Genomic DNA, 16,788 nt, shown 5'->3' with positions numbered 1-16,788 from the left:
AAGATAAGAAGATAAGGTACACCAAATCCTAGTTTTAGAATGCTATGATAGGATATATCGTTCTGTGGCTATTTGGCGACCCTTTTGGTTTTCACGATACCGTCATCCATTGTCCATCTATCGGTTGGTTTTAATGAATTGCTTGAACTCTAAAGCACAAATTGTTTAGTTATATGGAATTTCACCCCCCCCCCCTTCCGAATATTGAGAGTGGCCACCCATATACAGACATGATAAATAATAGTGACAGTATTATTTTGAGTTAGTATGATTATGGATTCATTAGATTAGGGTGAGAAGATAGTGCATCTTGTTTATACTCCATATGATCATGGATTCATTAGATTAGGGTGAGAAGATAGTGCATCTTGATTATACTCCATATATAAATCATTTGATATATTTCTACTGATAGTATTGATATAACTATATCATACAATCATACATTATTTATTAGACAATATAAACTCTAGAACCAACCTGTTTGGTATTTAGTTTTTACTCGTTCAGGTTTTGGATTCTGTTGGACAAGAGTTATATTTTGTACACTAGATTTTTTCAACTGATTATTTTCACACTCGAGTTGTCTAATTCTCTTCTCTAAATCACATGTTTGTTTTTTTAGTGTCTCAGTGTATGCTTTTTCAGCTTCCTTGAACATTTGATGTGTATAGGAGCGTCCTTTGTTTTTAGTAACTGTTGTTTTAATAGTGTTTATAATATCTTCGATTTCTGGGTTGCCATCGACCATGTCATCATTAACATAATTTACAACAACACATCTGTGTTCACAACGTTCTAAAATATCTTTTAATGACGTCGGTAATTCTGGAAGCAATTTTTTTTTGGATTTAATCCCCCGGCCCTGGTTATTCATTATGACAATAAGATGGTCATTTATGTCTTCACCAAACACGTCGCACAGAGACCGCAGGGCATTTTCTTCCTCTTCTGTGAACCTCACATCAATTCTGACAACCATTAAAAATATGTGAATACCAGTAAATTTAAATATGGAAAGGAACTTTTTAACAGTTTCTGTATTGTTATCTCTTGTGTCAAATACGCCGGGAGTGTCCATGACGGTCAAGTTAGTATCTGCATCTAACGCTCGTTCTCCATTTGAACAAACTGATGTACACGAATGCATCGAATTACTGCACTTAAAACAATCTCTATGTAGAAGTAAATTTCCCAAGCGACTTTTACCAACTCCGGTCCTGCCAATGAGCGCTACTCTGATATATGAAGGGGTTTGTTCACCTGTAAAATAATGAAGGGCTATTATCTTTCTAATGTTTACGTGCAAGTCAAGTTTGAAGAGAGAGAGAGAGAGAGAGATGGCTGCCCAGGCAGTACCACTATAAGGTAACTTAACAATGAGGTTTGTGAGGGAAAATTTATTCTCAAGTGTAGAAATCAAATATGGCTTAGATTACAGATTATATTTAGAAAATCAATTGAAACGATTCCATGACGATGTATGTTCTATGTGAAATGAACAAATTGCAGATTTGCAAGAAATAACGAATGATTTAAATATCAAATATACAATGTATTCGGTCATTCGGACAATCGACATTTTTTGGACGTTCTATTGAAACGAATAACGGATATGTATTCTAATTAAATATATACCCAAAAACTAATATATACGCACGATTGTGATAGATGAAGACCTTGAGGAAACCCACAGGTTGCCATAATAGTTAGATCTGACCGCTTTGAAGGGTTTAATGCGAATTGATTTTGTCCCCATCTTTTCCAATTTATCGAATTATTTATTCGTATCTTCACAGGTAATAAATGCACTCACTATGCATGGAAACTGATATGAAATGATAGCTTTCAAGGGTTGGTAATAAATGCACTATGCATGGAAACTGATATAAAAAAATGAATAGTAAAAGACAACACTTCATTACTAGGTGAATGTGTAGAAGGGTTTGCGATGAAATGCTGAATGATTCTCGAGATCCGATCCGGAAATGACACCTACTCCAAGTCCAGATTAAGACGAATTCTATGAAGTAAAAAAATAGAACAAATATAAAAGTCACCACTTCAACGCGCGATTGGTGAGTTTAAATAAATTCCTACAAAAATACTCAGTGGTGTTGGAGTTCTGCTCTAGAAACAGAATGAGTCGGACGAGCGGACAAAGAAAACCCCACGCACATTATATGCCGGGGAAAAAACAATAAATCCAGATTCAGTTAGACAGTGCAATCACTCCTTAATAGTATTCCCATGATCGTTTAGTTATTTACTACAAATGATATCTTACCTAATGTATCTGCTATGGGTCCAAAACCCTTTTCTCTTAAAGCCTCTAGAAATAGCTGATAACAATCTCCACATTCTGTCATTAGGATGTCCAATAGCTTTTTAACTCTCGGTTTACCAGTCTCTATATTCAGTATATGCGTTTTTTGGTCGATATCAAGAACTCCTTTACAGAATAAGGCGGTGATCAAGTCGTCGGGATTGAACACTCTCTCAAGAATGTAGTCGAAATGGCGCTGAATTCTCTCAAAGTTTTTGCGGGGCATTGTGAAATTACCGGAAGAAGACGCCATTGTTCTCTCGTGTTATTTGCTGAAAAATAAAGGTCTTGGATTAAAGTTTTAGTTGTAATCTAGATAAGATCTGTTCAAATATCCAACCTTCCAAGATGTCCTTCATAAATCCTTTCGCCTCTTATTATATACTAGCAGGATACCCGACTTCGCTCGGGGGTCATAACTCCGAAACCGGAAGTGGTAGACTAACGCCACCTGGCCTATGTTACTCCCCGGTCCGAGGTCCCCCATACCCCACATTTCAGACTCGGGGCAGACCTAGTGTAGCCGCCAACCCCGAACAGACCGGCTTCGCTCGGGGGGTCATAACTCCGAAACCGGAAGTGGTAGACTAACGCCACCTGGCCTATGTTACTCCCCGGTCCGAGCTACCCCTATACCCCAAAGCTCAGTTACATGTCGGCGCTCAATTCCATTATGCCATCATTCTTCAACTCCTTCTCTGACTTTTACTATCTCATCACTATCATATTCACGGTTACAGTGAATCGCCCAGTTAGTAGTACCACTAGTGAGTGAGTCGTGGGTCAAAAGACTGTAGAATTGTTAGTTCTACTCTCACAAAACAGGCGACATTGACAGATAGGCCTCAAGATTCTGTCCCATTTCTTATCCTCTCGATAACGAGAATTTGGATCCATTTGCTATGACATTGACTAAAATTGTCAGGCCCAGACCCAAAAATTAAAAGCTCGGTTACACATCTCAAATTTTTTTGCGCCTGCGGCGCTCGATTCGATTATAATATCTTTCTTCCACTCCTCTATTGTCTTATACTGTCTCAGCACTATCATATTCACGGTTATACTGAACTGCCTAGTTATGTTAGTAGTACCACTGGCACTGGTGTGTGGGTCACGTGGGGCGTCAGACTATACAAAAGTTCTGTCAACTCTTGCAAAACAGGCGGAATTGGCAGGGGCAGATCTCGAGATTTTGTCTAATTGACTCACATTTCTGGCCCCCTCGTCCACAAGAATTTCTCCCAGCAATGACCTCAAATGCCAAGATATTGACTCAATTTTTCTAAATTTTCTCAGGTTGCTCAGTGTTATAGGCACAACCCCTATCTAGATCCGCTACTTCACATGGCCCCTACAAAACTCGCACCTGTGGTGCTCGGTTCCTGATTGCGTCACTCGTACTAGGGGTATGGGCATCAGTCGGTCGCATTTTCGCTAAACACCCCCCAAACAAAATCGTTATGTACGCCCCTGTATATGGACTCGACAGGGAAATGTATAAAACGTTCCTATGGCAACGTAACATCGAAATAATGAAGTATACTCTGTTCGTATTTAACTTCATCCCAACTTGAACCATTTAGACATCAGAAATGAAATGAAATGGGGTTTAACGTCCTACTGTTTTGCTCCGAACTGGGCTAATGAAGACGGGCATACGCCATACAGTGTGCTATGAGGGAAATTTTGCCCGGACAGCGGCACTACGGCCTACTCTTATATCGAATTCCAACTGTCAAGGGATCTTTTACGTGCACGCCAATGAGTACACGGGACCTCGGTTTTTCGTCCCATCCGAACGACTAGACAGCTGTCCTTGTCAGCCCATATTTAGACATCACTGAAGCAGCATTAAATGCTTCGATAAATAGTAGGCATAGCATGGAGAAATTAGATCGAAGACGGTCTAGCACGTTGACGTCATATATCATCTATTTTATCTTGTTATAAGCGGCTTCGATAAATAGTAGGCATCATTGGTCAATATAACTTATGGTATAGGCCCATGAAATAGAGTTATATAATGTAATCCTATATTCTTTTACAAATAAATTTGTTCTATTTTCTCTCTGAAATTACCACTAAAACAGCATTGTAAATTGTAAACAAGGGAATGGAATATAAGCCCATAATATAAGTAGTTATTTGTTAAAAACAAAATAGGATATATCGGCCCATAGTATAAGTATTTTTTTTTTAAACAAATATGATATAGTCCTATAATATAAGTAGGTTATTTAAAAGAAGAAAATAAGATATAGGCCTATGCAATGACAGGTGTTTATTAAACAATATAAAGATTCCAAAATTACAGGAAGATAATATAAGACGCCACAAAAAAAAATAACTTGTATATCTTCGAACTTTTCTAAAATTACTAGAAATTGGAAGCAAACATTGCCCTATATAAACACAAATTATTAATGTTAATGAAGTCTGCTATTTGTTTACGTCTGTTGTTATCATCTGGACTACCCCAGCGTGAATGATGACCATTGGGGGGAAGTTGTGCAACAAGGTCATCAAGATCTCTGGGATTAAGATGTAAACTTGGTTGAAGATAAACAGAGCAGAGTGTTATAGGAATATGCAAAGTCACCCGAACTGCAACTGCCTGTAAAGGCGAGTTGAGGGTGACTTGACTCTGAGGAATGCCTCCATTAAGAATAATAGAAACACCCCCATGAGCTCTACCATCACCAACTGAATGATGATGGTAACCAACAAAATGTCTAAAAGACAAAGTGTCAGAATTCCGTAAAAAAGTTTCATGTAAACAAATAGCTAAAGGATTGTGCTTTTGAATTAATAATTGGACTTCATTAAAATTTGGTTTTAAACCACGACAATTCCATTGAATAATGGAATTTACCATTGTCAGGTTATTTTATTTTTGACGACTTCCCATGTGGGTCCGTATGGACATCCACTACAGTAATGCCGTCCATCAGATCATCCCCATATTTATTAAAAAGAGTGATGGGGTTGTTTGAACCCTTTTTATCTTTCTCTCGAAATTTTCCTAAATTTTGATGTTTTTTTGAATGCACTATTTTCTCCTTTGCGGATGGAGTACTCTTAAACTGCACCCCTGACCCAGTGGAACTGGAATCAGCAGTGTCAGCTTTAGAAGAGTGCATGATGGAACCCCCTTGCCATTTTGAATGGGAGTATTGGGAATAATGTCAATACCTCCAGATGGAGGCAAGGAGGATACCTTTTTAGGTAGGACGGTAGTGCTTTGAGTCGAGCTCTCTGTGGAGCTCGAGACCCCGTTTACATGATCTGATGTAGGCAAAGTCTTTGGGTTTTTCCTGCTTATATGGTCAGGTTATGTCTGTCTGAACAGATATGGATTTTGTAGAAACTTTAACTACACTCAAAAGTGATTTCCCTTGTGGTGCAATGGGAATGAGTGAAGTAAGTTCTACTTGCTTCCTAGCATCGAAATATGGAATCTTCCGTTCAGACATTACCTGTTGAATTCTTTTCTCTTTCTGCCATATTGGACATTTGCGAGAATAAGCAAAATGCTTACCCTTGCAATTAACGCAGCAAAACTCAGCCTGACAGGCGGCGCTCTCGTGGCCGCCATGTCCACAACGAGCGCAGGTGTCTTTGCCCCTGCAGACGGTCTTGCTGTGTCCAAATTTCTGACATTTATAGCAGCGAAGAGGGTTGGAAATATAAGAATCAACAGGTATATTTAAATAACCTGCCTTGATTGACTTCGGTATGTCGGGACGATTAAAAGTGAGGCTATAGGTGCTTGTAAGAATCACCTTATCTCCTCGGCGTACACTAATTTTTTTAACTTGTTGGACGCCTTGAGAAGAAAGGTACTCTACCATTTCATCCTCACTGCTGCCTTCAAGATCCCGACAGCGAATAACACCTCTACTATAATTTAATGATCTATGTGGAGACACCTTGATAGGAATGTCTGCCAATGTTGTTGAATTAAGAAGCATGGTAGCATGTTGCTCCTTGACACATTCTATCAAGGGTGTTCCATTTTTCAATTTTCTAATAGCCTTGGGCTCTCCGGCCAAGCCGACAATGCCCTTAGCTATCAAAAAAGGTGAGACTTTGGATAAGTCAGTAGAGGGCCTCTTAATCAAGAGAAACCTCGGCCATGACATTGCCATTTTATTTTTAAATATGTTAGAAACATCCTCTGAATTAGGACGTTTCTGTTTTTGTCGTTCATTGATAGGGGTGGGGGGATTGGGGAATCCATGAACGTATTTTTTTTTTAAATTCATCCCTCGTCGTCCCCCTGTCTACTAAGGGGAGGTCTAGAACGGATAACCAGCGCATGGCCTCAGGACTCGACGAGGGGTATACTCAAGCCAGAAAGTAAATATACTAATCCAACCTGATTGACCCAAGCCGCCGCTTTGTAGAATGTACTAAGGACACAAAGGTAGTAATTGCTGAGTGAATAAACAACAGAGCATTAAATTGGAAAAGGGTACATTCTACAAAGCTAAAACGACCAAAGCCGATTGATCAGAGTGGGGCACTCTGACCTCCCGTCTAGGTGAACCGCTCACCTCAGTCGCTAAAATAAACCTAGTCAACTTGTCATGTTTCGAAAAAAAAACATATTTCAAAATATTTACTTGATTGTCATGCGAATAATATTAGTCGAACAGTTAGCAAAAAAGCTATGGGAAGCTTAGTTTTGTCTTCGACGTTGAAAACACGAATTATTTGTCGATTCAAATCAACATTGATGTTGTGATCTTACCGGGAAAAGATGGGCTTATGATATCCAATATTTAAGACAAAATAAACATTTTACCATTGGTACACGAATCGTGTACCATAATGCGTTTCGGTGTAGATTGGAATAATCATACGCTAGAGACTGCCATTCGATTGAGACTTCTGGCGTATTTCCCTAAATATAACTGATTAGAAATTACAGCAAAAACGGAAATGATTGAATGTAAATCAGTTTATATACATTCATATTACATTATTATATGCGTTACGGCCCATTTGAGCACTTATTTGGAGACCGACTATTTCTTCCTTCGGGGGGAAACATTTCTTAGACCAACATACTCACAACAGAATAAGAGTGATTTTTTTTTCAAACGTGGCAAGTTGACAAGTTTATTTTTTGTGTTTAACTCATTAATTCATTTAGTCGCCGATGCATAATATCAAGACCGACAACAGTGACTGCACTTATTATGAGATCGACTATTTTCTCCCTGGGTCAAAAAATGTCTTAGAGCAACCTATTCACAACAGAATAAGAGTGAAAAACATTTTTTCAAACATGATAAGTTGACAAGGTTATTTTATATTAAAGTTTTGCGTGAGTAGCGTGACGTATGCAATTTAGATGCACGGATTGACGCCAATACATATATTTAAGTATTTGGGGGTTTTCCCTTCTATTTTGGCATTGTTTGTTTACCTCATAAATTCATTTAGTCTGAGACAGACTGCAGTGAGCACTTATATTCAAACCGACTATTTTTTTTCCCCGACATGGCAACATACGCAAAACAAAATAAGTGTGAAAAACATGTTTTCAAACATGACAAGTTGACAAGTTTATTTTATACTATAGTGTTGGGTGAGTAACGTGACGTATGTAATTTAGGCTCACGGATTCACGCAAATACATCATCTGGGATTGTTTGTTTACGTCATTAATTCATTTAGTCGGCGATGCATAATTTTGAGACCGACTGCACTTATTTAGGTGAATTGGGGCTTTACACTATTTCACGTAAAAGCCCCCTGCCTTCCATGTTTGTGGTGTTAGTATGAGTTTAACCTCTAGAAAATACACTGTATATTATATACAAAACTGAAATGTTACGAATTTATATCGATGGCTCACTGTACGAGTAGAGATCATTCCCTCCAAATGTCCTATAAATGGTGTCATAATTATCTTCTATATTATATTCTGGTCCAGGATTTCTTTCAAATATAGTGTAAAGGAGTAGGGTCAGGTGAAGATGCGAACTGTCGATATAGTCAGGGCTCAGCGACCTTCAGTTCCAGAGTTATGCCCCTGCTCAGAAAACCTTGTTAAAGCGATAGGGGCTGCACTTTTTGACGGATTTCTTTCAAATTGAGACGATTCAATACTGTAGTTACTCCTTGTGAACGCGATAGACGCTACTTTTTTAGCAGATTATTTCAAATTTGGTGAGAAGCATTTGAGGTAATTTGAAGCATTAGGACTGTGAGCAGATTATCCAATTTGATGTTCAAATTTGGTGTGGGGCAATGGAAAAGTCAAGCAATCTATGGCCCATGTTCCAAAGACATTTTATGTGTCCGTTAAAGTTTGTGAGCATGTGATGTGATTTCTTGAATGATCTTTATTAAATTTGGTTAATGTACAAGTTTTTCTTTTAGAAACCCAACTGTGGTGACATAGCTACTGTGTGGACGTATTTCCACGCTTTGCCATCTTTGAAGAATATATTATATGGCACTCTTCCAACAAATGAATAGAAATATCTCCAGTCAAGATCTGTCATGTTTGTATAGATATTTATTAAGCTGGCAATTTCAAATTTATCATAATTTGCTTTGAATCAACCCGCTATTCTGAATTCGTCCATGCTTATTACGTTTCCAATTTAATATCTCATAAAAGGTCGTTTTTAATTTCTGGTGAGAAGACTTCAGCGAATAAAATAAATAAATAAATAGATAGAAAAATAGCTCTTTATCTAACGCCCTCGATAAATACATATGGCGATAAAGGACGTCCATGTCTCACACCTCTATAATAAATATGGAGATAAAGGACGCCCATGTCTCACACTTCTATAATACATATGGAGATAAAGGATGTCCATGTCTCACACCCTCTTTACGATTCTTAAAAGATTTACAAAAAGTTTTAAAATCCGGTGTCTTATCAATTAAACTCCACTCTTATCTACCATAGGCCTTTTCAAATACAATTTGAAACAGTTTGGTTTCTTCCAAATATTCTGGGGGGTGGGGGGGTTGGATGGCTGAATGGTTAGCGTGTGCACGCTGTATCATAAAGTCTGTCATTGAGTCAACTGGGGTGGTTTCGAATCCCCGGTTTTACGTGAGAAGGAGTAGGGTCGCCTGTCCAACTTTGTGGGTTTTCTCCGGGTCCTCCGGTTTTCTCCCACTGCTAAAGACCCCTACGCGCAAGCGAATTATTGAAATAAAATTAAACCATATGTTAGTCCCGAAATGACCTAGTTTCTGTCGAGTGGACGTTAAACCCCATTTCTCTCTCTCCAAATATTCTAGTACATCAAATATAATCTGTACATATTATATTAATTAGTATCTTTTTAAGTCTGCTTATTACTACTTAAGTCATTATTTTATAATCGCATTTAAGTAGCGGTATGTTTCAGGTGCACATTCTTTATCTCGTTTATCCATCATAAATTATCTTGTACAAATATTTCTAAAAAAGTTATATCATTTCCACTGTATTTAAAAAGATTATCTACATTATTTAAATACTCATTAGTTTTAATTATTTTTAGGTAAAGGGATGTCTATTATCCCATAATAAAGGCACATTACAAATCGCGATATTTAATTCACCAATTGGCTATTATTTCTTGAATAAGTTTTAGATGACATTTACCTATTTAAAGAGATGTATTAATAAAAAAGAAACATGGTCCTAGCAATTAATTAGATAGGTCAATTAGAGAATGGTTTCTTGTATACCCAGAACTTATATTTTTCTAGGGAGGTTGGATGGCTGAATGGTTAGCGTGCGCGCGCTGTATCATAAAGTCTGTCATTGAGTCGACTGGCGTGGTTTCGAATCCCCGGTTGTACGTGGCAAGGAGTAGGGTCGCCTGTCCAACCTCGTGGGTTTTCTCCGGGTCCTCCGGTTCCCCCCACTGCTAAAGACCCCTACGCGCAAGCGAATTATAAATAAAATTAAACGATGATGGCTGAATGGTAAGCGTGCGCGCTGTATCATAAAGTCTGTCATTGAATCGACTGGCGTGGTTTCGAATCCCCGGTTGTACGTGGCAAGGAGTAGGGTCGCCTGTCCAACCTCGTGGGTTTTCTCCGGGTCCTCCGGTTTCCCCCCACAGCTAAAGACCCCTACGGGCTAGCGAATTATGTAAATAAAATTAAACCATATGTTAGTCCCGAAATGACCTAGATTGTGTCGAGTGGACGTTAAACCCCATTTCTCTCTCTATATATATATTTTTCTGTTTATGTGAAACGTAAAATTCATAATATATAAGGATGACAACCCATTTTATTGAAGTATCGTTTGATATAAGTTGTCAATCGAAAATATACTGTAGACGTATATTTTCACGGTAGATTTTAAATCAAAAAAAAAATAATCAACCAGCCAATTATTGTTGACTATAACACATTTATTATAACATCTATTGTTTATTTGTTGACATTTTTGGTTACATTCAACTTCTACCATTATTTGATTATTAGTCTATGATAGATAGTTCCTATTTTCGAGTCGATTTTGGCTTGTATAGCGTTGCTGTCGCCTCACATTTTGTCGTAACTGCTACTTTTCGACTTTCGTGTTTTGGAGGGCGAAAAGTAGAAATTAAGAATGGTAGGCTTCTATAGTTAGGCGTTTGTATATATGACTGTATACTTGACACATGTACGACCTGAATGGCTGAATGGCCGGTAACCAAATATGTTATTGTGAGTGTTAAACGACATCGTAATTATTTTATATTTTGCAAAAAAAACAAACAACAAAAAACAAAACAAAAAAACACAAGCCGTGATTGCCATTACTACAATACGGATTACTAAATATACTTTGTGTTCAATTTTATATTTTAATACTGAAGACAGGGCCGGACTATAAATGAACAAGGCGGATCCTTTTGGCTTATATTGAGTAATTATTGCAACGTGTTACAGTTGAAAGTTCCAAGGCATTTTCACATTCCATGTCCGATAAATTTAATCATCATGCAACTACTGATTGGTGGGTCGTCTAAACATTTAGATGCATACATCACAGCACCGTGGTTTAGACAACTTGCAATTGAACTAGTTTTATTGTTGTACACATAATGAAAGAAACTGTTATTTCACAGCTGAATTCTATGGTAAGAACCGTAGAACCACCTTGTAGGGAATAACTTTTAAACTTTAACACCCTATACACACTCTGCCAGCGGCATCTTTGACCCACACTCTCTTAACATTAATCCAAACTTTAAATCTTTCAACGGTTTAACAATAAGGTGCTAAATATTTCCATTTAAATAAATACAAAAAGCAATTCGAAAAATAAACTATAAGTAAAGGAACCATCTCAGTGAATAACGCTATTAATATGCCGTTAACTTAACCCGTGAGGCAAACCGAATGATGTTTTATAGTAAATTAGACGAATAAAACATATAACGTTGCCATCTCGACCCTGATGCCCATGAACACAAATGACGAGTTTAAGACAAACCAATGGCGGAATGGAATTGATTAATGGAATAAAATATTTATTATGTATGGACACTAAGTTTTATGGTTAGACTTTAGCCTAAAAAAACATGCGCGCTGATTACAATTTTGGCAGTCATATCTGAATGGCTCAAAAACTGGTTATATTTCTTTAACTTTTGGTATACTTAAATTCGGGCTATTATTTAATATATATATTGATCAACAGCGGCGATAAAAATCATTAGTCTCGACAATGACTAGTTGTCAGTGAAAGTCTCTCAGGGGAGCCAGGCGGCTCTGTGAATAAAGAGCTGGCTTGAACGCCTCGTGTTCATTAGCCTGAATAGTGAAGGAATGCGGGTCATTAAACCCCAATTTCATTTCATAAATCTCTCGGCTCAATAATGAGATACTCGGGTTGGTTAGATCCACGCCTTAATGCATATACAACCAATAGAGAAATAGGTCAAATATGGCGACAATGATCAACTTGCTCTTCTTCTACTAAATTAAAGATTCGTGTGGAGATTCTGTCGATATAATCATATATTTATATCTGCTCTTTCTTAAAATGGAGACGGTTAGTAAAATGGTCTTCTTTACGTTCCTAAATATCAGTATGACCTTAGTGAATACCGCACGATTACGATCGTTCCAGACTGATAACTTTACGTTCCTAAATATCAGTCTGACCGTAGTGAATACCGTACGATTACGATCCGTTCCATACTGATACCTTAATTATAGGCTAATTATAGAGCCTTCAATTTCAAACACATTTTTATTATCATATGCTCTTATTTTTTTTCCATCATTATATGATTAACATTTCCTAAACTTTACGATTTTCAACTTTTTTTTTAAATAATAGTCCATCTCTGAGACAACAAAAACGTAAATAAATGGAAGATAAAAGCAAGAAAGACAACCCTAATAAAGGAGTCAGGAGGCAGACCACCATTAAATTTCATCATCTCGGTACCCACGAATTGTAGTTCGTCTATTTATAGCAATTCTCTCTCTCTCTCTTTTCTCCCCTTTTGCATGCCCATTTGTGTTGATTTTTTGGTCTAGAATGGATGAAGAGGGTTTGAATTAACATTTTCTGCCAGGTTTTGGTAAATATTCATGATTTTGAGGGGGAAGGATAAGCGGGTTATCAGGTTAGCTACGGCGATATGTACGGCAACTAGTTACATGTTTTTAGTATGCTTCTTCAAGTTTGTGTATCTCAAAATTTTGGTGGTCAACCTCATACAAATTTTGGTGCAAAGACATGACCATTTGTTCCTCTGTCTGTAGTGGAAAGCATTCAGCCCAACGAAAATTTGGGGAAAAGTTGGAGGTGGGCAAAGAGGCCAGAATTAACATTGAAGTCAATGGGGAAATTAATGGTGGTCTGCCTCCTATATGAAAACAACCTGACAGTGGATGAAAGGCCTAAATTTGATGATATGATCTCCAAATTGTCAGAAAATGTGATATATGGCATTTTGATTATAAAAAATGTGAAATGGTAAAATTTCAAAAATATTTGACAAATTTGGGAGGGGAAATTTTGATTTTAGTCAAAATTTTGTGATTTTCAGTGTTTATTTACTTTTCAAAATTAGTGGAAAAAATTTTAATGTATGATTTTTACTTTTTCTGCATTATAATTGTTAGACGGGAAGAAAGTATCATAATTTCACTCAATTTTGCCTAAAAATCATGATAAATTGTCTGAAATTCTTCAGATTACCCCCAATATTGCTGTCAAAATTTTAATTATTCATCTGTTGTAAAATGAACCAAAATGTCTTGCATGTCTTTATTTTCATTGTTAAATAACTTGGCAAGGATCCATGTGTTTGTCAGATATTGAAAAAGTATTCATGTGTTTGTCAAAAATTTAAAAATTAAGAAATTTAGTCTAATTATGTTCTGCTTAGGTGTGTTAGAATTTTCAAAACATGAGTGAACTGCATTTTGCTGCTGTTTTCCTCAGGCTTAACACAATTTTAATCTTTCAAAACCTGAAATTGTTGCATTTCCCTTCTCGAGAAAGTAAATTCTATGTGTTTGCAGGGAAATTTCTCTGTCTTCATTTCATTTAGACTGGCTCACCCTCCCCACCCCACCCCTTTTCTTGAAGATGATATTTGGATATTCAATTGAACATTTGTTGACTCCAAATTAGCAGTAATCTGATTTTGTGCTTGAATTGTAACCGAGCATTTTATTTGACACAAACAAATAGTTACATATAAGATTTCAAGGATTTCTAAGACTTTTTGTTTATGGTCAAACATGTAATCCTATGACATTTCTTCCAAATGAGTCCACACCCCAAAATGGATATGTTGTAGATGTGTTTTTTGCAGCTTAATGTTTTACATTTTGAATGTAAATCTATTATTTGTGGTGATCTTTGAAAATGTGGCACTTACAGGGCAATAAAATATTAATTAATAGTCTTTTCATACCCCTTTTATGCTTTGAATTATGTCAGAACTCCCTTTTTCCATCTCATTTTGTCAGGACATTGATGTAAAGATTAAAACAACTTGCTTCCACATAATATTTACACTATGTAATTTCAAGGATACCTCTGATTGTTAAAGTATTTTAAAAACTGAAATATTCCCATTTTTTAAAAAAAAAATAGTGCTTTGCGACCCTTTTATTAGAGTGGCTGGTTGTCACCTAAATACAGCATTTATTTTACATTTATCAATCCATATTTTAATAAATAATTCATACTTCTTATAACTAACTGTGTTTATATGTATGTATATAAGCCAGGGATAGAAGAACATGGCTTTTAGCCATATTCCATCAACAGTATTACTTATGTGGACACAAGTGGGATTTGTTACCACACCAACATTTTTAGGGGGTGGGCTTACAGGTTTGACTATAGTTCCTTACAGTTACCTTCAATGCAACAAATTTGCAGCTTGTCTTCCTGTATACCGGCCAAGGTTTCTAGAAATAAATGCTTTTCATCTCAGACTTTCCCAGAAATAGGGAAATATTAGCATTTTGAGGCATACAAAGTGTCAAAAATGGACCATTTTGTAGAAAAAGGTAAAAGAAAGTCAATTTTTGAAAAATATTCCAATATTTTGAATATTTTTGATGTGACTTGTCTGAAACTCTTTAAATCTTTTCGCAGAACTCACATTTCGATAAAATTAAGAAAGAATCTTCAATTCTAGAACAAAAGGCCCATGGACCTGAGCTGCAATCCGGTATACAAAACACTACATAACTTTAAAGGGTCACCATTTCTGCAGTAATTATTTTTTTCTGATTCTGTATTATAATAATGTTGCAAAAATAAATGTGAAGCTATAAAGAAAAGAATTTTGATGATATATGAACTTATAAAACCATATAGGAGGCAGACCACCATTAAATTTCATCATCTCGGTACCCACGAATTGTAGTTCGTCTATTTATAGCAATTCTCTCTCTCTCTCTTTTCTCCCCTTTTGCATGCCCATTTGTGTTGATTTTTTGGTCTAGACTGGATGAAGAGGGTTTGAATTAACATTTTCTGCCAGGTTTTGGTAAATATTCATGATTTTGAGGCGGAAGGATAAGAGGGTTATCAGGTTAGCTACGGCGATATGTACGGCAACTAGTTACATGTTTTTAGTATGCTTCTTCAAGATTGTGTATCTCAAAATTTTGGTGGTCAACCTCATACAAATTTTAGTGTAAAGACATGACCATTTGTTCCTCTGTCTGTAGTGGAAAGCATTCAGCCCAACGAAAATTTGGGGAAAAGTTGGAGGTGGGCAAAGAGGCCAGAATTAACATTGAAGTCAATGGGGAAATTAATGGTGGTCTGCCTCCGTCAGGACTAAGACTAGTAATTATTTCCCCTTATTTCATGATTGTCGAATGTAGTGCGAGTTATAAATAGACAATTTTAACCTTAATTTTTCTCTCCCCTCTTCCTGCATTTTTGGGGTGACTTTTTGGTCTAGAATTGGAGAAAAGGGATCAAATTTGCAATTTCATAGCAGTTTTGGGTAATACTGATGATATTACAGCGGAGGGATAGGGGGTGTAAAGTGTCTTTCTGCAGAGCAATCATTGTGTCGGAAGTGAGATTTTCACCCCTGTCAACTTCAAATCCGTGTAGCAAAAAATCTAAACGGTCAACCCCCTACAAAATTATGATGAGGAGATTGCCAAATGTTGTCCCCATTGTGCCTATAAAGATTGGAACCAACGGAATGTTGAGCAAAAAGCTACAGCCTGTGATGTTACAGTCATTTAACATTGAAGTCAATGGGCAAATAATTGCTAGTCTGACTCCTGATGATATGAAGAAGCATGGCACTCAAGGTTTACTTTTTTACTGATTGTTAACTGGTTTCTTTTTGGAGGGCCAGTGATGGGCTGTTCGCGAGAAATAAAGAGGTTTATTTCTATTTCCAGTTGAAACCATATTTTTTTCTTATTTTCTCACTGTTTTTTATTGCATATTTATCCCCAGCCTCCTATCATTTCAGGTGCCAGGGCAATGTTTCATAGAGTGGAATGATTGACCTCAACACAAGTATTAAAAAAAAAAAAGAAGCAAAACAGGTGAGATAAATGTGCATTTCATACACTTTAAGAAGTACATCCAACCTCATCCCCACTTCTGCTGACTAATAGTAATGGGCTGGAAATTTGGTACTGCACAGGCCTGTCTTCTCCCCTTGACATTTAACTGAATGACAGAATTCCACATTTTGACCATTTTCTGGATGTCAATGACCATTTCCCTGGATAGTATTCGCCCCAGAATTCTCATTCTCATCCAAATTTAACATTTCAGGTCTACATCTCAAAACCTGATCTCTTCCTGGACTGGCTTTAGGAGAACGATGATGCATATCAATTTCATCCCTGATCTCTATGACACCTGTGGTGGAAGTGGAGGGCAAATCGTAATCAGTTTGGGTTCCAGCCCCGAGGACCTCTGTAAACTTTACTTTTTGGTGATGACTTAATTTCCGAGCTTGAAAAGGACGCTTGTGTGT

At 36.9% G+C, this 16,788-nt stretch overlaps 1 protein-coding gene across 1 annotated transcript in view; it reads right to left on the bottom strand.

The window, feature by feature from the left end:
* LOC130010759 (uncharacterized) overlaps positions 1-16,788 on the bottom strand; it is a 63,452-nt gene that overhangs the window by 34,669 nt on the left and 11,995 nt on the right. The window contains exons 2-3 of the mRNA XM_056098767.1: positions 2,288-2,598; positions 481-1,263 (exon numbers count right to left, since the gene is read on the bottom strand). Of these exons, the coding sequence (XP_055954742.1) occupies positions 481-1,263; positions 2,288-2,579 (1,075 nt within the window). The 5' untranslated portion in view covers positions 2,580-2,598. The remainder of the gene's footprint in view (positions 1-480; positions 1,264-2,287; positions 2,599-16,788) is intronic.

This window comes from Patella vulgata, chromosome 2 (assembly GCF_932274485.2).
Source record: "Patella vulgata chromosome 2, xgPatVulg1.2, whole genome shotgun sequence".
NCBI classification, from domain to species: Eukaryota; Metazoa; Mollusca; class Gastropoda; family Patellidae; genus Patella; species Patella vulgata.
This window is presented reverse-complemented; position numbering and strand designations above follow the sequence as displayed.